Below are 20500 nucleotides of genomic sequence, written 5' to 3'. Positions count from 1 at the left end.
ATCCTTTTCTTTGATACGTTTCTTGTGTAGAGAAATGGATATCTACCAGTTAGTAATCTTTTGGGAACTTGAGTAATATAAATTTTTTAATTAAGTTATAAACAGTGCCATAGGCGAAGGTGGTTTTATTTTTCCTTTCTTGTAGGTGGCAGATAATGGAAAACCTCAGTTGTCATCTCTGACATACATTGACATTAGGGTCATTGAGGAGAGCATCTATCCCCCTGCGATTTTGCCCCTGGAGATTTTCATCACCGCTTCTGGAGAAGAATACTCAGGTGGCGTCATTGGGAAGATCCACGCCACAGACCAGGACGTGTATGATACTCTAACCTACAGTCTTGATCCTCAGATGGACAACCTGTTCTCTGTTTCCAGCACAGGGGGCAAGCTGATAGCACACAAAAAGCTGGACATAGGGCAGTACCTTCTCAATGTCAGCGTGACAGATGGGAAGTTCACGACGGTGGCTGACATCACAGTGCATATCAGACAAGTCACACAGGAGATGTTGAACCACACCATCGCTATCCGCTTTGCCAATCTCACTCCGGAAGAATTTGTGGGTGACTACTGGCGCAACTTCCAGCGAGCTTTACGGAACATCCTGGGTGTGAGGAGGAGTGACATACACATTGTTAGTTTGCAGCCCTCTGAACCTCACCCACATCTGGATGTCTTACTTTTTGTAGAGAAATCAGGTGGTGCTCAGATTTCAACAAAACAACTTCTGCACAAGATTAATTCTTCCGTGACTGATATTGAGGACATCATTGGAGTTCGGATCCTGGATGTATTCCAGAAACTCTGCGCAGGACTGGACTGCCCCTGGAAGTTCTGCGATGAAAAGGTGTCTGTGGATGAAAGTATGATGTCAACACACAGCACAGCCAGACTGAGCTTTGTGACTCCCCGCCACCACAGGGCAGCGGTGTGTCTCTGCAAAGGTAGCGCCCATGAGTGTGTGGAAGTCGGGGTCATAGATTGTTTCAGACGGCCTTGGAAGCCTTTGATGGTTACACATGCAAGGCCATGTTCTTGAAATGTCTGTTAATTATCGTTTCCCTTCCTCCCCTCTTGTCTTTGAATGAAGAGGGAAGATGCCCAGCTGTCCACCATGGCTGTGAAGACCATCCATGCCCTGAGGGATCCGAGTGTGTGTCTGATCCCCGGGAGGAGAAACACACCTGTGTCTGTCCCGGCGGCAGGTTTGCTCAGTGCCCAGGTGAGAGTTGAGTGGTTGGGCATGCTTTTCTTTTTAAAAATCAGTTTCATTGTTTCTTGTAATTTTCTTCTTTATTGGACTCTAAACATACTGCAAAGTATGTTTATTGTAACAAGACAGATGTGGAGATGAATGAAGAATGACAGTAGTCAGTTTTGCTTCCTCTTGTTATAGCACAGCCCTTGGTTCATATTTGGTCTTCCTCCTCCTGGGTCTTCAGTGATTGTGTAAACATGTATAGCTAACAGCGCAGCGCCGTATGTAGCAGTTTGATTTTCCTAGAAACTCAAGAGTGATCCTATCTCACGCAGTTCTCTCCCTCTTGCCTTTTCCCTCCGCTTAGCAGTATGGTAAAGAGCAGCTTTCGTGTTGTTCCAAGCCAGTACCTATACACCTGATTCTTTTGGATAGCTGGATAATGTTTTCCAGCGTAACTGTACTTGTTCAACATGATTCTTATGTCTAAAGATTTAAGTAGCTCTGTTTCTTTCAGATAAACACATTACATGTATCTTTACATACTGATGCGTTCATTTATATACAGCATATACATTATAAAACTAGAACTTGCTACATCAAAGATCAGTGACATTTTAAATTTTTTGATATCACTATATTAGTTTTCCAGAGAGTCATATTAATTTTTATTTCTTCCAGTTATGTATGAAGGTTTCACTCTCCATTCTCTTGACATCATTGAACATTTTTTATTATAAAACGAATTCCCCACCATCTATTTGATGGGTGTGAAATGATATCTAATTATTATTTTAATTTGTATTTCTCTGGCTACTTTAAAAGTTTTCATCTCATTTGTTCATTTCCTATCAGTATTGCCTCTGCTGTGGCCTACCTGTTCATGTTGTTTCATGGTCTGGGTTATTTGTTTCTTAGTATCAATGTGTAGAGTTATTTGTGTATTAGGAGTATTAACATTCACAATGTTGCAGTTTCCTCTGTCTTTATATCATTTATATTTATATTTTTTGATTTGTTAATAAGTCTCTTGTCATTTTGAAATTTATTGTCATTTAGTCAGTTCTACATCATTTTATATAACAGTTGCCATCTCTGGAGATTGATGACATTTTCGTCTTCTTTTGCGAATGGGGATTGTTTGATTTTGCTTGAAAAGATTTCTTAAATCACCTTGAGGCCATATATAACTATTTTCTGAAATTTTCTTATAATTTTATACTGAACGTTTTTATATTTAATCTTTCATTAGAATTAATTTCTGTGTGATGCAGTAGTCAAATTTATTCTTTCCAAACAGAGAGCCAGTCATGCTGTGCTTTTCATTAAGCAAATAGACATTTTCCCACAGAACTGGATATTAAAATGTTACAATCTTAAGTAAAACCCTAAATCAGTCTCAAGGGGTGCAGGGGGGTCATACTTTAAAGAATATCCTTCAACTTGGTTCTGGTTTATTTTTTCCTCTTTACAATATTCACAGGGAGTTCATCTATGACACTGACTGGAAATAGCTATGTGAAATACCGTCTGACGGAGAATGAAAACAAATTAGAGATGAAACTGACCATGAGGCTCAGAACGTATTCCATGCATGCGGTTGTCATGTACGCGCGAGGAACCGACTATAGCATCTTGGAGGTATGTTTCTCCAGTGTTGCGTCTCAGTGGAAGACTTTCAAACCATACATTTCATTTTATGTTCAGATTGTTAATTTGCACAGATAATAAAGTAAGTGAAATGGTTGAATTCCACATTTAAACAGTTCATTGATGCCTGTCTAAGTTTTAGACTTTGTGGGATGAAGAGCTCTTTTTGCTCTGCCATGACATAGAGATTTAGGTCCGTGTGACAGTTAACATTCAAACTGTAGGCCATACTACATTTTAATGGTGGTGGCTGGGTGTGGTGGCTCACACCTGTAATCCCAGCACTTTGGGAGGCTGAGATGGGTGGATCACTTGAGGTCAGGAGTTTGAGACCAGCCTGGCCAACATGGCGAAACCTGCTCTCTACTAAAAATACAGAAAATTAGCCACATGTGGTGGCGGATGCCTGTAATTCCAGCTACTCGGGAGGCCGAGGCACAAGAATCACTTGAACAGGGGAGGCAGAGGTTGCAGTGAGTTGAGATCACACCACTGCACTCCAGCCTGGGCAACAAGAGCGAAACTCTGTCTCAAAAAAAAAAAAAAAGTGACAGTTTATAGAGACATCCCACGTGTTTCCAGTGACACATATCTTGCCCACCTTTTCTAAAAACATAATTCAGTTTTGACTTTTCGCTATTACCTGATGCTGTATGTGTTCAGTTAATAGTTAATTATTTGCTTCCGTGATGCTTTGTGGATGTGCATTATGACTTGATATTCCTAAAAGACGCATTTTAATGATTTGTACAGTGGACAATGAATCTGCGCTCTGTAGTACTTAAATGCAAGGCCTTATCCTTCTACCCTCACTCCCAATCCGTCTCCTGTAGATTTGTGATCAAGTACTCTCACTGAAGGGTCTCTGAGAGTGACGTGAACAGTCGTTGTTTTTATCCTAGATTCATAATGGAAGGCTGCAGTACAAGTTCGACTGTGGCAGTGGCCCTGGCATCGTCTCTGTTCAGAGCATTCAGGTCAATGATGGGCAGTGGCACGCAGTGTCCTTGGAAGTGAATGGGAACTATGCTCGCTTGGTTCTAGACCAAGTTCACACTGCATCGGGCACAGCCCCAGGGACTCTGAAAACCTTGAACCTGGATAACTACGTGTTTTTTGGTGGCCACATCCGTCAGCAGGGAACACGGCATGGAAGAAGTCCTCAAGTTGCTAATGGTTTCAGAGGTTGTATGGATTCCATTTATTTGAATGGGCAGGAGCTGCCCTTCAACAGCAAACCCAGAAGCTATGCCCACATGGAGGAGTCGGTGGGTGTGTCTCCAGGGTGCTTCCTGACGGCTACGGAAGACTGCGCCAGCGGCCCTTGCCAGAACGGAGGCATTTGCAGTCCGTCACCTGCTGGAGGTAGGCTCCGTAACGCCACCACCTGTAAACCGTACACATGTGTGCATTTCAGGGGAAGCCCCCCAGGTACTGTTTTTATTTTTCTCTCTTTTGATTCAGATAATATTGTCAGACACTGCAGGCAGCATCCCTCATACGGGAGCAGAGCTGGGTTTGGTGCTCTTCCGGTGCCCGGGCTGCAGGTACTGCCCCCCCGACTGCCGCACGCCTGCAGTGCCGTCCCAGCGCCCGAGCAGGAGGCACCCCGGTGACTCCGAACCCTTCTTTAACTCCATAGTCATCGACCCAGGGGAATTTAGAATTCGTGCCACTTACCCCTTCTTTGTTCTTTGTATCACCTTTTATCTAATGGCGCAGCGTAGAGGGCCTGCTAGAGTCTTGCTGGCAATAATAGTTGGGAATATGATTTTCTAGAAGGCCCTGCATCCCTCCGGAAGTGTTGCTGTATCTGTCTGTCTTGAAGCCCCGGCCTAGTGGGGTACTCTGGGTCTTTTGCACCCTGGACTCCTGCTAGGCCCCCTTACCAATAATAGGATATAGTTAGGAAAATGACAGTTGTCATGCCAAACAGAATAGAGCAAAAACAATGCTGTAATTAAGTGGGATTTCCAAAGCTTTGGTTTCCTCCTGTTCTCTTGGGAAGTGTATTTGCAAGCCGTGTGCATAGAGTGGGCCAGGCCATCCCCACAGAAACGCTCTGGTTTATACTGTGCTTGTATCAGTTACACGTCCAAACCAGGTTAGCAAGGAGACTGTCCTCATTTTGTCACTTAGGGATGAGGCTGAGAGGTGTTTTCCTGGCATGCACTCCCGTGGTCCCGAAGCCGGAGTAGAGGAGCGTGGCAGCCGTGCCCTGGCTCCTGCAGGCCCTGGCCCGGGGCACCACAGTTCTTCATCCTGAGAAAAACCCACAGCCACGCCAGCTTTGGGGGGCGCGGGGAAGCGCGGTGCTGCAGTGTGCCCCAAGGCAGGCAGGTGGAAGATCTACCACACCACCTGTCACAGGCTTGACAAAGTAGAGTCGACATTCTTCCTACTGCTTTGAACAGATACGACGATCTCCTTTCTTCAATCTTTACACGTTTGAGCGGCTGAGGCCGGAGGATCGCTTGAGACTAGGAGTGAGGCAGCCTGGGCAATATAGGGAGACCCCATCTCTACAGAAACTTTAAAAATTAGCCAGCCATGGTAGCATGCCTCTGTAGTCCCAGCTACTCAGGAGGCTGAGGCGGGAGGATTCCTGAGCCCAGGAGTTTGAGGCTGCAGTGAGCTGAGATCGAGCCACTGCACTCCAGCCTGGGTAGCAGAGCCAAGACCCTGTCTCAAAAAATAAAAATATTGAAAGGTAATTTATAGTCTTTGAAGTGCTTTTCACATTCATTATTTTCTCATTTAATCCTTCAATGCTTGTGAATTGCAAATAACTTGAGATGTGAAGTGGTGCTGTCTATGTACATGGTCACTCAAGTAAAGAACTGTATTTTCCTCCTCTGGATGTTTGACCTAATGATCTTAATGCCAATTGTGATGAACTAAAGCTAACAGTTCTCTCTTCAATTCTGTGTGTTTCGGTTTACCAGCAGCTGAAGGCTTGTCGACATAGCCAACTTTTTTCCCAGAGAGAGTGAGAATTTTACGAGCTTTTACGGACCTCGGAGAACTAAATCTTAAAGATAAAAAGCAATATAATTAAGACCAGGTTTCTGAGTCATTGAGTGATAAGACTTTTTTGTTCCTTTTTGCCAATTTAGGTTATTACTGCAAATGCAGCGCCTTATACATAGGGACGTACTGCGAGATAAGCGTCAATCCGTGTTCCTCCAACCCATGCCTCTATGGGGGCACGTGTGTTGTCGACAACGGAGGCTTTGTTTGCCAGTGTAGAGGGTTATATACTGGTCAGAGGTATGTGTGTTTTTCTTAACTTCCGTAATTAATTGTAGCATAAAATTCTTTTTAAACATAAAATGGTGCATGTAAAAAGTCTCCACGTTGATTTGCTAATGTTTTCTGTGTTGCTTTCGTTTTGCTGTATTTATTTGCAATCGGATCGTGAGGTTTACGTCTGTCTCTCCTTACTCTTCAGGTGTCAGCTTAGTCCGTACTGCAAAGATGACCCCTGTAAGAATGGCGGAACATGCTTTGACAGTTTGGATGGTGCCGTTTGTCAGTGTGATTCAGGTTTTAGGGGAGAAAGGTAAATGGTTTCTTTCAAAATTTAGATTCACACCTTTTCATAGTGTCATATTGACCGGCAGATGCAACAGACCTTCAGTGACTTGAACTACGTTGTGTCAGATTTTGATAATCCTCATATTGGCCCCTTATATAATTTACAATCTTTTCACTCTTTAAAATGAAATATGAAGCAGATGAATATAATATAATACTTGAGAAAACTAATGTTTAGACAATGGGGTTGATGTAATAGTCTCTTGGATCCTAGGAAAATGGCCATTAATATTGGCTTGATAGGTTTCCTTCCCAAATAGACATCGAAAGCATGTGATCACATGATTGGTTTCTCCACAAAAGGTCTTTTGTCGTGGTTGTCAATGTTGCACTTTTTAGTTGTTTCATGTCTGGGTTTGATCTTCACATAACTCAGCAAGGAGGGATTCGTCTTCGGTCTCTAAGGATTGAGCCTGGCATATGCTGGCGTGTGCTACACACGTCTCTCCTCATTCCTGACTTTCTTGGCAGGTGTCAGAGTGACATTGACGAGTGCGCTGGAAACCCCTGCCGACACGGGGCCCTCTGCGAGAACACACACGGCTCCTATCACTGCAACTGCAGCCACGAGTACAGAGGACGCCACTGCGAAGACGCTGCACCCAACCAGTATGTGTCCACGCCGTGGAACATTGGGCTGGCGGAAGGAATCGGAATCATTGTGTTTATAGCAGGGATATTTTTACTGGTGGTGGTGTTTGTTCTCTGCCGTAAGATGATGAGTCGGAAAAAGAAGCATCAGGCTGAGCCTGAAGACAAGCACCTGGGACCCACTACGGCTTTCTTGCAGAGACCGTATTTTGATTCCAAGCTAAATAAGAACATTTACTCAGACGTACCACCCCAGGTGCCTGTCCGGCCTATTTCCTACACCCCGAGTATTCCAAGTGACTCCAGAAACAATCTCGACCGAAATTCCTTTGAAGGATCTGCCATCCCAGAGCATCCCGAATTCAGCACTTTCAACCCCGAGTCTGTGCACGGGCACCGAAAAGCAGTGGCGGTCTGCAGTGTGGCGCCAAACCTGCCTCCCCCACCGCCTTCGAACTCCCCTTCTGACAGCGACTCCATACAGAAGCCCAGCTGGGACTTCGACTATGACAGTAAGTGCCATTTTCTCATCTCACTCAAATGTCACTTGAGGTAAACAGTCAGGTTACAAGTTCTGTCCAGTCAGAACGTGTGTACTGTTTGTTAGAGACAAGTATGCTCAGACTGAAATCCTTAAAATGATTGGAAACTTTTCTGGATGTCCTGAGTGCTGGCTGAGCATTGTGGCTATGTTGTTATTTTAATTAAGAAATTGAATCTAGTCATGTTTTAGTTAATATTCTGGAGAGGCTGTTTCATTTTATAATTGATAAAGGTTCTCATCTATAATTTTTGAGTTTATTAATATGTAAAAAAAAAATAATCGGGAGCATTTTCATTCTAGGATGTGTTTTTTTTTTTTTTTTTTTTTGAGACGGAGTCTTGCTATGTCGCCCAGGCTGGAGTGCAGTGGCCGGATCTCAGCTCACTGCAACCTCCACCTCCCAGGTTCACGCCATTCTGCTGCCTCAGCCTCCCGAGCAGCTGGGACTACAGGCGCCCGCCACCTCGCCTGGCTAATTTTTTGTATTTTTAGTAGAGACAGGGTTTCACCGTGTTAGCCAGGATGGTCTCAACCTCCTAACCTCGTGATCCGCCCACCTCGGACTCCCAAAGTGCTGGGATTACAGGCTTGAGCCACCGTGCCCGGCCTTCATGCTAGGATTTTTAAAAATATGACCTGGAGAAGTGGAAATATTTATATTAGTGACCTAACATATATTTGATGCTTTTTTTTTTTAAAGTTGTACCTATTATTTTAAAAGAAAATGTTAGCAGTCTTTATTGTCTAATGATATCCATAGGCATGCTTATGGGCAATTTCTACTCTGAATAATCTCTGAGATGATGCGTAGGTCTTTCTGTGCGGGGTGTTTTTATGTCTTCGTTTGAGTTTGTAAGGTGTTTCTGTTTTTCTTTCAGTCGTTCATTTATTCCGTAAATCTCAGGCCGTCGTTGGGTAGTGCATGGTGCGTCTCAGGATTCAGCGGTGAACAAAACCGTCCTGGCCCATATACTTAATGTTTGTCATCCTTCCTTTTAGCTAAAGTGGTGGATCTCGATCCCTGTCTTTCCAAGAAGCCTCTAGAGGAAAAGCCTTCCCAGCCGTACAGTGCCCGGGAAAGCCTGTCTGAAGTGCAGTCCCTGAGCTCCTTCCAGTCCGAGTCGTGCGATGACAATGGTGAGGCAGCAGTGTGCCGAAACGCTGTGCTTTGCTTGCTTGTTGTGTTACTGTGTTCTCTCACAGTGTAGACGCACTAGCTACCCGTAAGAGCCTCACTGTGTTTTCATTTTTCTTGGACCACTTTTAAACAACACCACACATACTTGCATGAATGTCTGCTGGGGAAAATCGCTAAACTGTTCTTGATGAATAGGTGTTTGAACTTGTCAGTAAGAGAAAAGAACATGTTTGTTGAAGGATCTGATTGACTAATCTTGTATTGGCTTTTTCTCACAACAGTAAATATTACCCCAGTTTTGTGGGTTTTTCAGAAATCCTCCTCACAACTTTCTTAACCATGCAGCACACACACAAACACACACACACACACACACACACCCCCTCTAAGAAGAGATGTGATAGTCTGAAATGTTCGATTTCCATAGCACCTTTGGTATTACAAGGTTTTATCTGTCTCCTCCCCAACCCCACTGCGGCCCCAGCTCCCGTGTGGATCAGAGCGTACTGACAGAGCACAGTTTAGGAGATTGCTAGTAAGTTGGATTATATTTCTAATGAAGAAAGTTTGACAGTGGGATCTTTGCCATGAGTTATGTTGATCTGATTTCCCCAGGTTAAATCACATTGATAACCAGCTTTGCCATATTAATATATACCAGTAGAGAAAATTGTCAGTATTCAAATAGTAATACAGTGTAGTTTTTAGTGGAAATTTTCAAATCTCAGAATTAGTAAGTTGAATGATAATTTTTAATTGTATAATCGTGTAATATGTTTAATATGTTATTAAACATATTGATATGTATATTATACATTTCAAATATTTCATTGGTGGAAAAAGGTAACCCACTAATAATTATTCAATCGAGAGTAATATAGTCCATAATACATTGTATATATAGTCCATAAATCCATATATTCATTATCTATTGAGGAGTCGTTTTTCAAATGACTAAAGATAGCTATAAGTGTGTGCTATCATTTCTGATTTCAAGTGTGTGTGTGTGTGTGTGTGTATATATATATATGGTATCAAAATATACCTGTGTTTATTAGGAATAGAGTGTATGGACATAGCTTTGCTTGTTAAACCAACAAGATAGAATTATGTCTTTTATCAGTTTTAATTCTAAGAAGTTCCTGTTTCCAGTTTATGTAATAATTTATATCTTGGCCCCTAAATGCTCTTTATAAATACATTTCAGAATTTTATCAGCATTGTCTTTCTAGTTCTTGTTGTTGAAACATCAGTCTTCTCAATAATAGTCCCAAGTGGCCAGGCGCGGTGGCTTCCGCCTGTAATCCCAGCTCTTTGGGAGGCCGAGGCAGGCGGATCATGAGGTCAGGAGACCGAGACCATCCTGGCTAACGCGGTGAAACCCCATCTCTACTAAAAATACAAAAAAAATTAGCCAGGCATGGTGGCAGGCGCCTGTAGTCCCAGCTACTCGGGAGGCTGAGGCCGGAGAATGGCGTGAACCCGGGAGGTGGAGCTTGCAGTGAGCCGAGATGGCGCCACTCACTCCAGCCTGGGCAACAGAGCGAGACACTGTCTCAAAAAAAACAAAACAAACAAAAAAACAAAAAACAAACAAACAAAAAGTCCCAAGTGCTTTTAATAAGTTATGGTCAAATTAATTAGGAAAGCTAGCTTCCATGCAATGCAGAGAAAAAACATATATACAGGAGTATTTTTATTTTACTCATTACCGTAATGTAATTATCAGTTGTAAGCTGAAAGTCTGCTGAGAGTCTGTTCCTGCATCGTATTCTCAGTTTTCCGGGGCCATTGTTACCGATTACCACAGACTTTGTGGCCTAAAACAATGTAGACTTGTCTTGCTGTCGTTCTATAGCTTAGAAGTCCAACCCCTGTGTCTCACAGGGCTAAAATCGTGCGATCAGTAGAGCTGTGTTACCTTCTGCAGCTCCAGGGAAGAACCTGTTTCCTTCCTGTCCTGGATTTTAGAGGCTGCCCACATTGTTTGGCTCTTGGTCTCTTCATCTCTCAGAGACAGCAACACAGCGTTTCACTGACCACCCTTCTGTCAGCAGAGCTCCCCCGGCCGTAACTGGGCAAGTCTGTGTGCTGAAAAGTGGCCCTTATGATTACATTGGGCCCACCCAGATAATCCAGGGAAATCCCTCATCTCAATTTCCTTACCTGCACCGCATCAAGTCCCTTTTGCCAATGTACAGTGACATATTCAACAGGCTCCTGGGATTAGGACGTGCACTGTTTTGAGGGCCAGCCTTCTGCCTACTACATGCATACATATTTACCTTGGCATAGTTATTTTAAAACAATCTGATACACAAACAAAAAGGGAATTTACACAGGAAACAGGCAGAGTCTCCTCTCCTGGTACGTTAGCTCACCAGCGATTCATCCATCTGCAAACAGACAAATTTGCAGGGAAAACAGTCAGAACAGGGACAAAACCATTTTGGTTTTAGATTGCATATGTTTCTCCTTCGATTTCCTTTTTTGGGGGACAATGTGTGAGTGGTTCACAGCCAGAAGAGTGGCGTGCCACAGATCGTAGTCTTGGAATGTCGAGGCTTGCCTGTAAGATGTTAAAATAAGCATCGTTCTGGCCTGACATGATCCATAATTGTAATTGTGAAACAATTTAAAGTTAAAATGTTTTGTCTAAATTGCAATAAAATATGTTTGCATGATTCCTTTGATTAATAGTAACAAATATATAGCTTGATTAGAAAAGTCTCTGAGACACACAATTAACAGTGAGGAGACCACGCATCATTACGTGGTTGTGTTAAAGCCCTCCTCAGTTTGAATTTGAGGTATAATGGTATAATATGAAATTCTGTTTCGTGCACTGTTTTCTAACTAACTGAAAATGTTCCTAATTGACTGCTTTTGTACCTTTTTGCAAGCTTCCCTAGTGACTGTAATGCACCTTGTCAATGCTGTGGTTGACACGGTGAGCACAGAAGGTACAGTTGTAAGTGCTCGTGCTTGTGTCTGTGTCTTGCGGCAGCTGTGCCACGGAGCGCGGCTGCATTGCCTACTGCAATGGTAGGAAAACACAGTTTGTGGTTTTGAGGGGGTTGAGTCCTTTTATTTTATGCAGGTGTGTAGATAAGTAATACGGGTGCTTTGCAAAAAATATTTTGATGTATGTTATGTCTTTGTTGCTTTTTACTATTCATAGTGATTTACACAGACATCAGAAGTAACCATGAGATCTTGAGAGCTTATCTGTAGGTGGTGCAATATAAAAAAAAGTTCAGAAGTAATTTTACCTAAAATGTTTTGAAACAAAAATCCCTCTTCATGTGAACAGGAATAAGACTTGAATAACATAAGGCTTTCATAATTAAACTGTAACTGACTCTTCACTTTTGGTTTTTCCCTGAGTATGGTCAAAGAAAAGGGTGTAGAGCATGGTCAGAGCATATTTTCATATTTAGTTTAGTGAAAATTATTTAATGTGAAGCTTCATCTGCTCAGAGTTGTAAGAAAGGACATTGGCCACCTTCCCCAAATTATTTTAAATTAAAATAGCCCTTTATTAGTGCACTGAAATTCATCACATGGGGAAGGCACAGGCTAGTACTTTTCAAACTGTAATGTGACATCTGGAGGACTGTTAAAAGCCCAATTGCTGCTTCTCAGCACCAGCATTTCTGATCCAATAGGTCTGGGTTGGGACTTGAGAATTTGTATTTTTCACCAGTTCCCAGGTAGCTCTGATGGTACCGGCCTAGAGATCCCACTTGAGAACTGCTTACATAGGCTGTCGAGTACACAGACGTCGCCATCATAGAGCTCGGGGCATCCTTTATGCTCGGACATGACGCTGTCAGGAGGAGGGAGGCGGGAGGATAGAGCTGTGCCCCGTTTGATATCAGGCGGAAGAAGCGGGAGGATAGCGCTGTGCCCCGTTTGATATCAGGCGGAAGAGGCGGGAGGATAGCGCTGTGCCCCGTTTGATATCAGGCGGAAGAGGCTAGATGCTCCAGTGTTCATCGTTACAGTTACTGATGATGCCTATGCTTCTTTTCCTAAGAAGTACCATGTTTTTACTTGGTGAATCAGAAACATATCTGTATTTTGTCTAGTGAAGTTTTAGTTTTAAACTGATGACCTTCAGTGTTGTAAATATTACTGAAGTTTATAGAAGCAGAATTTCGATAGTTCCTTCATTGCAGTCTTCTTCACTGAAAAATATTTTTTGGCATATCCAAGAAGTGTACATTGAATTTAAAGTTGAAAGGTATTACTTTGAATTTAAATTTGAAAGCTATTACTAGTGCCTAAGTAACAAAAGTTGTTGATCTTTTTTTGTTTAAAGGAATTGGTACGTTTGTTACTAGACTTAAAAATGATTCTGTAGATACATGTTACCTAAATGCTGGCTTATTCATTTTTTAGAGACACCACAGTCTTTTAAAATTATTGAAATTTCCAGAAGTGAACTATCAAATATTTGTCCCAAATTATAACACTGTTGAATGCATAGAAAGCTTTGTTTGAAAAAATCACTGGTGTGACCGTTTTTCTACCGTGATGTCTACTTTTACAGTTATTGATAGTTTCTAACAGTGCTTAACCTGCATTATCCTGTTTAATCCTCATAACAACTCTAAGGGATTTTCACCCCATTTCAAAGAGAGAACCTGAAGGTTAGCCAGGGCCAGGGCAGGCGTCTCATGGCCCTAACTGATAGTGGGATTTACATGCATTTGGTTATACTTCCTGCTAGGCTTCTGTGTATAGATGCGGGGCGCTGGCAGAGCAAGTGTAGTTACAGACATGGGGGTTAAGTGTAGCCGTGGTCTCTTTAGGGAATGGCTCACAGTGTAAATATTAAATCATATTCAAACTACATACAGTTTGGAGAGATCTTCAGCTTGTAGACCTGTCTTTAAGTATCTAAGTTTGCCGATGAGTTCCTCTGAATTTAATGTCCTTTGAAGTTGCAATGTGCTATAAAGTGTGCATTATGTAGCTGTAGATGTATTTGGATTATCACCTATGTAATCTGATCAGTTTATATTTTATTAGAGCCTGATTGTTTTAATTATTCCTAAGAAAATTCTGTGTTTTCAGCAGTGATTGTCAGAAACAAGGAAAAGAAAATAATATTTGAGTTTTCTGGCCAAATCTCTGGTTCATCATTCCTCGGTCTTTTTCCTCCACTTCCATATTCCATTTTATTTGTGGTACATACGTTTCTCAGCCATTTGGAATTGTCGTAGATACTGGCGTAAGGACGTGTTGTATGGCTGATTGGTCCTTTGTAAGCAGTTTTCATTGTTCTGTGTACTTACCTTTATTGCCTTTTCAGCGGTCTGTTGTAATTACAAATGTTTTCTTTTTTTTCTACTCTGCCACCAAAAGAATCTTTGGCTGCTCCTGACCTCAGCAAACCAAGAGGTGACTTATGCATGCCAGTTATTCATTGATATTCACTAAAAACAGTGGGTCAAGCCTTGCCCCCGTGCCAACTGACTGCACTGGGTCGCCCAGCGTTTGCAGCAGTAACTAAGTACACGGCCGCATGTGTGTGCGCTTTGCATTCAAAGCACGGATTGCCTAACCTTCTCCCGCCTCTCCGAGGATTTTTTTAAATCCTAAGGAGGAAAAAAAAAAACTATTCCAAAATTGGAAGTTTTTTTTTTTTAATAGTGATGCTTTATATAGTCCAAAAGGATCACAGTCCTTTTGAAAGTAACACAGATTGTTACAGTGTATCAGAGGCTGTGTTATAATCTTGCAATGCTTGTTCAATTGTATTTTGCTTGAATTGGGGGCATGCTTTGATATATACCTATATTAAGTTAATTTGTTGTCTGAGGGCTAATGAAAAATAGTAATTTTAATATTAAACTTGCTACATTATTATGAAGGCAGCTTCTTTTCTCAACTTCAGCATGTTAAAGATTACTTTTATTCCTTTAAAAAGTTGCATTGGCTGGGCCTGATGGCTCAGGCCTGTAATCGCAGCACTTTGGGAAGCTGAGTTGGCAAGATTGCTTGTGGCCGGGAGTTTAAGACCAGCCTGGGCAACATAGTGAGACCGTGTCTCTACAAAAACTAGAAATGAAAGTTTTTTTTAAGTTGCATTGATCAGTATTTTTTTAGTGAGTAGTAGTGCAGATCAAGTGTCACTGGGTAGTTTGCTAATGTCCTAAGACTGAATCAATACTTCTCTTCCTGTAGAGCAATGGGTTCTACATTACAGAAGAAAAGTTAAAAGGCTGGTTAGAATCATTTGTGGAAACATGTATATAATTTAGATGCTAGCATCCCATTTCTCTTAGGACTCCTTTTGTTTCCGTGAATGTTAAGTTGTGTACATAAAACTGTAAGTCCACATTTTAGAAATCGAGCCTAGGTCATAGGGTCTTTAAACTGGAGTGGTTGGGGGATGTCTTCAAAGCGAAGACGAGGAATTTCCACTGGTGAACTTTGAATGAAGGCAGAAATGCAGTTGTGTCTTTGATACACTGAGCTCTTTCCATGGCACAAAAGCTCAGGAGAAAACACACTGACATCTCATTTCTTGTCTACCAAGGGTATCACTGGGATACATCAGATTGGATGCCAAGCGTTCCTCTGCCGGACATACAGGAGTTCCCCAACTATGAGGTGATTGATGAGCAGACACCCCTGTACTCGGGAGATCCGAACGCCATCGATACGGACTATTACCCTGGAGGCTACGACATCGAAAGTGATTTTCCTCCACCCCCCGAAGACTTCCCCGCCGCGGACGAGCTGCCACCGTTACCGCCCGAATTCGGCGATCAGTTTGAGTCCATCCACCCTCCTAGAGACATGCCTGCCGCGGGTAGCTTGGGTTCTTCATCAAGAAACCGGCAGAGGTTCACCTTGAATCAGTATTTGCCCAATTTTTATCCCCTCGATATGTCTGAACCTCAAACAAAAGGCACTGGTGAGAATAGTACTTGTAGAGAATCCCATGCCCCTTACCCGCCAGGGTATCAAAGACACTTGGAGGTGCCCACTGTCGAGAGCGTGCCCATGTCCGTGTATGCCTCCACGGCCTCCTGCTCCGACGTGTCAGCCTGCTGCGAAGTGGAGTCCGAGGTGATGATGAGTGACTATGAGAGCGGGGACGACGGCCACTTTGAAGAGGTGACGATCCCGCCTCTGGATTCCCAGCAGCACACGGAAGTCTGACTCTCAACTCCCCCCGAAGTGCCTGACTTTACTGAACCTAGAGATGATGGGAGCATCCGCCTTGCTCCTGCAGCAGTGCTCCCAGGCTTTTTTCGGTGAGCTGAATGGCCATGGCTGCGCTGGGTCCCGCGCCTCTGGACGTGCTGGCCATTTCCAGTGTCCCGACTACTGTCATCGTGAGGTTTCCATCGGCCGTGCCATTTCCCAACATCTTTTGGGATTTACATCTGTCTGTGTTAAAATAGTGAAACGAAAATCAGTCCTGTCCTCTGTCGTCAGCATGATTCATGTATTTATATAGATTTGATTATTTTAATTTTCCTGTCTCTCTTTTTTTGTAAATTTTATGTACAGATTTGATTTTTCATAGTTTTAACTAGATTTCCAAGATATTTTGTGCATTTGTTTCAACTGAATTTTGGTGGTGTTAGTGCCATTATCTAGCACCCTGATTTTTTTTTTTTTTACTATAACCAGGGTTTCACTCTGTCTTTTCCCTTTTCCCACTGAAGTATGACATTTTGTTGGTCCATTTCAGTGCATTTCTAGCTGTACATAGGATGAGGGAGTGATACGATACATGAACATGTCTTACATGGGTTGCTGTATTTAGAATTATAAACATTTTTCATTATTGGAAAGTGTAACGGGGACCTTCTGCATACCTGTTTAGAGCCAAATCCACCATGACACAGTTTTTATAGTGTCTGTATATTTGTGATGCAATGGTCTTGTAAAGGTTTTTAATGAAAACTACCATTAGCCAGTCTTTCTTACTGACAATAAATTATTAATAAAATCCATGAGCTTTACTGCCTCTGTTTCCTTCCCACTGATCCTCCTGTTCAGGATTCCGTGGCTGAGTTGAGAGAGAAGAATGGATGAATGGAAGGTTGGATATTGATGTGTTTGCTTGTGGTGGACGAGGCGTAAAGGTGAACATCCTCTCTACCCTGACCAAAAGCCAGGCTGTCCACGCGGAGCTGGCCACCAGGTGGCGGTATAGAGCTACTTGATAAGGCTCAAAACTATAGCCACAAAAGTAAAAAGCGTAACTTTTTACTATTTTTAAACAAAACCAAGAAAATTTTATATTTTTAATTAGTATGAATTTATTGGTTGTAATTTTAATGCTTACATGTTTTTCACCTTTGTCAATGTTTTGTATCAAAAACCGTCTCTATGAAGCATGCCTTTCTGTTGTCAACTTACACAGTACTCTATGATTTAATGTGAGATCCAGAAGCTATTTTTTGTATATTTTTATAGTCAAAATCCATCCCTACTTCCAACATATTTCTTGAGTACTCACTATGTGCCACTATGATATGAATGACAAAGAATTAAGCTTTCTTAGAACTTCGGAGAAACATGTTTTCCCTTTAAGTAAATGCCTTTATTTTTATCAAATAATGTAAATACATAGTTTAAAAACATCAAAGAGAGCTAAAATATATACAATAAAACAGCAGTCCCATGCAACCTGCTGTACCCACTTATAACTCCTTAAGCTGTTTTTCTCATTCTTCCTTTCCTATTTTCAAATGTGTATATTATTCTTTCTTGAGTCACTAAATTTAGAAATTGCCTAGTGACTCCCTATGATGTTGGAGGAAGACCATGTAACCTAATAGACCTCCATTGATCTTGTTTTCCTACATTAGTTGTAATTAATCCACATACAGTGTTTCCATTATTTTGATTATGTAAGTATTCACTGCTGTGCCAAGCAGTACACTGTGCCAAGCAGTTTATTTTCATTTACTTAGCAACGTTTTTTTAACAATTGTCTTTTTATTTTACTCATTTTTTAAACTTGTGACTATTCATGTATTCAGAAAACTTTTTCCCTCAACAGTACTATATTATTTTGCCTGAACAGACAGACAAAAAACTTCTGCCATCTTGGAGTTTACATGTGGTGGGGACAGGTGGTAGAGGAGATGATCGGGAAATACATGGTAGTGTTTAGAGTAGTGAGTGCTGAGAAGAGAGACTGAGGAAGGAATATGTGACATTCTGATGGGAAGGGACAGGGAAGGGGTTGCGATGGGAAGGGACATTCTGAGAAGACAGGAGGCCTCAGTGGCGAGCGGCATTTGAGTCCAACCCTGAAGTTGATGAGGAAGAATACCGTATGTTTCTCTGGGGAGTGTTCCAAGCAGAGAGATTAGCTACTGCTGTAAAGGGAGGAGTGTGAAAGCGCCCAAGAAAAACACAAGTGCAGCCTCTCATGTATATGGTCAAAGCGGGAAGTCTGTCCGCTCCTTTTTTCCCCTTGGACATTCTCCTCAGGGAGCCCCTCAGCTTGGTGGCCCAGACTCCATTTTTTTGTTCTCTTTGGCATCTATAGTTGTTCCAGAATATTCTCCTTACCAGGGACTCTATAATTTTCTCTTGGCCTAACTCTTGTTTTGATAGAGCATATCCCATTATTGTCTGAGAAAGAGTTGCATGGGAAGTAATTTTTTGTGACAGTCTTTCTGAAAGTGTCTTTATTCTACTCTTGATAGATAGGGTGTCAATTTCTGTTTGGAGGTAAATTACATTCAGAATCTTGAAGTCATGGAACCCACTGTCTTCCGGCTTCAAATGTTAACATTGAAAAGTTCAGTGTCATTCCTATTCCCAGTTGATTATTCGTGGCCTAATATTACTCTCACAAATCTTTGGAGATACTCTTTTGGGGACGTGCTACTTCTCTACAACATTGTGAGATGTCCTGGTGATGTAGCTCAGCGTGGGCCTTTTCCAGGGGTTGCGACTCAGTTTTACCATGAAAACCCATCTTGTGGGGACTTTTCTTGTGTTATTTCTTTGATCATTTCTTTCCCTCTGCTTTCTCAGTTCTTTTTTTAATTCTCAAAGGAGGTGATCTCAGTTCTGTTGTCAAGACTCGTAACTCTAGGTTGCTTGACTTGCTAAATTCTCTCATTTTTTTATTGAATTCCTATTGTCCCTCTTTGTTTTGTTCCCCTTCTGGGGTTCATTCTACTTTTGTCTTCAGTTCCTTCTGGTGTCATTTTTAATGTTTAAGAGACTGGTCTGGTCCTGATTGTCCTTTTGCTATATTATTATTCCTGTGTCGGAGCTCCCTAGTATCTCATTTTTGCTAACTGTATTTTAGAATAAATCCTTCCATTTTGCCTGGTTTTCTCCTGGGCTGCTTCTAAACATTCCTTTCAGGAGGCCTTGCTCTGTTTTCACCTTGCAGGCTCTCCTCTGGCTTGACTTCAGCCTGATGAGGCACTCAAGCTGACCGAAAGCCGCGGGTATGCTCCTTACTTAGCTCCCGGACTTCTCTGTGGCATTGTGGGCCAGCTTGCTTTGTCAGATTCTTTGTCTTGTCTTTGAAGAGTTTCAGTTTCTCCCGAGGAAGGACCTTCTGTTTCCAGCCTGGAAAATATCATTGCTCTTATTTTGAAGTTGGCCAGATAAGGGGACTGGGGATTTGTCATTCCCTTAGTCCTCTAGTTCTGGCTTGCGAGAACATTCCTGCTTCTTTCTCCTTGTCTATTTTATCATCGAGGTGGCTCTGGATAAAGCTGAGAATCTGCATTCTGACAGCTTGAACACAGTTCAGACAGCATCGCTGCCACTCGCCCCATTCTTCACTACCTTCCGTGTGTCACAAAGGGGCCTGTTGCCGTGGCCTCAGGCTCTGCTGCCCAGTCCTTTGCTAATCTGCTGTAGCGTGGTTTACAGTTAACAACGCCTCTTAAAAGCATTGAAAATGGAATTGCTTTTTAACGTTTTCCCCCATGTCCTGTTTCAGATTCATTTTCCTTTTTTAAAATAATGTTTTATTTACTTAAACATTTATTGTTTGATTGATTTTCAGGAGAAGAAAGGGGCAGAATGCAGCCCTCTGCCATCTGGACTTGGAAGCCCAGAATGTGCTGGCACCACCGGTTTCCAGTATTTGGAAGAACATTGGGATATCAGTGTTCTATTGCTCTACAGCACATGACCATACCCTTAGCGGCTTAAAATCACCCCCATTTATTACTTCTCATTGCATAGATCAAAACCCCCGGGCATGGCCTGGCCAGGTGTTCTGCTCAGCTTCTCACAAGGCTGGAATCAAGCTGTCAGCTAGGCTGTGGTTTCATCTGAGGCTGGGGAGCTCGTGAGGTTCTTGGCAGAATTCAGTCCCATGCAGTTGTAGAACTGGTCTCATTTTCTTGCTAACTGTGGGACAGAAGTTCCCTGTTTCTTGCTGGCTGTCCCCGCTTTTTTTTTTTTTTTTTTTTTTTCTGAGATGGAGTCGGCTGTCGCCCAGGCTGGAGTGCAGTGGAACAATCTTGGCTTACCGCAACTTCTGCCTCCCAGGTTCAAGCAATTCTCCTGCCTCAGCCTCCCGAGTAGCTGGGATTACAGGCGTGCAACACCGTGCCCAGCTAATTTTTGTATTTTTAGTAGAGACGGGGTTTCACCATGTTGACAGGCTAGTATTGAACTCCTGACCTCAGATAATCCACCTGCCTCAGCCTCCCAAAGTGCTGGGATTACAGGCATGAGCCACCACGCCTGGCCCATCCCCACCTTCTTGACAGCTTCTCTTGAGTCAGGTCCTAGCTCCTCGGCCCTTTCACATGGT

At 42.5% G+C, this 20500-nt stretch overlaps 1 protein-coding gene across 4 annotated transcripts in view; it reads left to right on the top strand.

Moving 5' to 3' along the window:
- FAT1 (FAT atypical cadherin 1) overlaps positions 1 to 16703 on the top strand; it is a 142685-nt gene extending 125982 nt beyond the window's left edge. For 2 of the 4 annotated variants that reach the window (XM_078002553.1, XM_078002552.1), the window contains exons 19-28: positions 146 to 947; positions 1094 to 1225; positions 2685 to 2842; positions 3754 to 4216; positions 5968 to 6121; positions 6303 to 6413; positions 6920 to 7551; positions 8583 to 8720; positions 14095 to 14130; positions 15272 to 16703. In XM_078002553.1, the coding sequence (XP_077858679.1) occupies positions 146 to 947; positions 1094 to 1225; positions 2685 to 2842; positions 3754 to 4216; positions 5968 to 6121; positions 6303 to 6413; positions 6920 to 7551; positions 8583 to 8720; positions 14095 to 14130; positions 15272 to 15900 (3255 nt within the window). In that variant the 3' untranslated portion in view covers positions 15901 to 16703. The remainder of the gene's footprint in view (positions 1 to 145; positions 948 to 1093; positions 1226 to 2684; positions 2843 to 3753; positions 4217 to 5967; positions 6122 to 6302; positions 6414 to 6919; positions 7552 to 8582; positions 8721 to 14094; positions 14131 to 15271) is intronic. The other 2 variants (XM_078002554.1, XM_015139660.3) reach the window with 1 other exon arrangement.
- Positions 16704 to 20500: the final 3797 nt, after the last annotated feature.

Source organism: Macaca mulatta, chromosome 5 (genome assembly GCF_049350105.2).
Source record: "Macaca mulatta isolate MMU2019108-1 chromosome 5, T2T-MMU8v2.0, whole genome shotgun sequence".
NCBI lineage: Eukaryota > Metazoa > Chordata > Mammalia > Primates > Cercopithecidae > Macaca > Macaca mulatta.
This window is presented reverse-complemented; position numbering and strand designations above follow the sequence as displayed.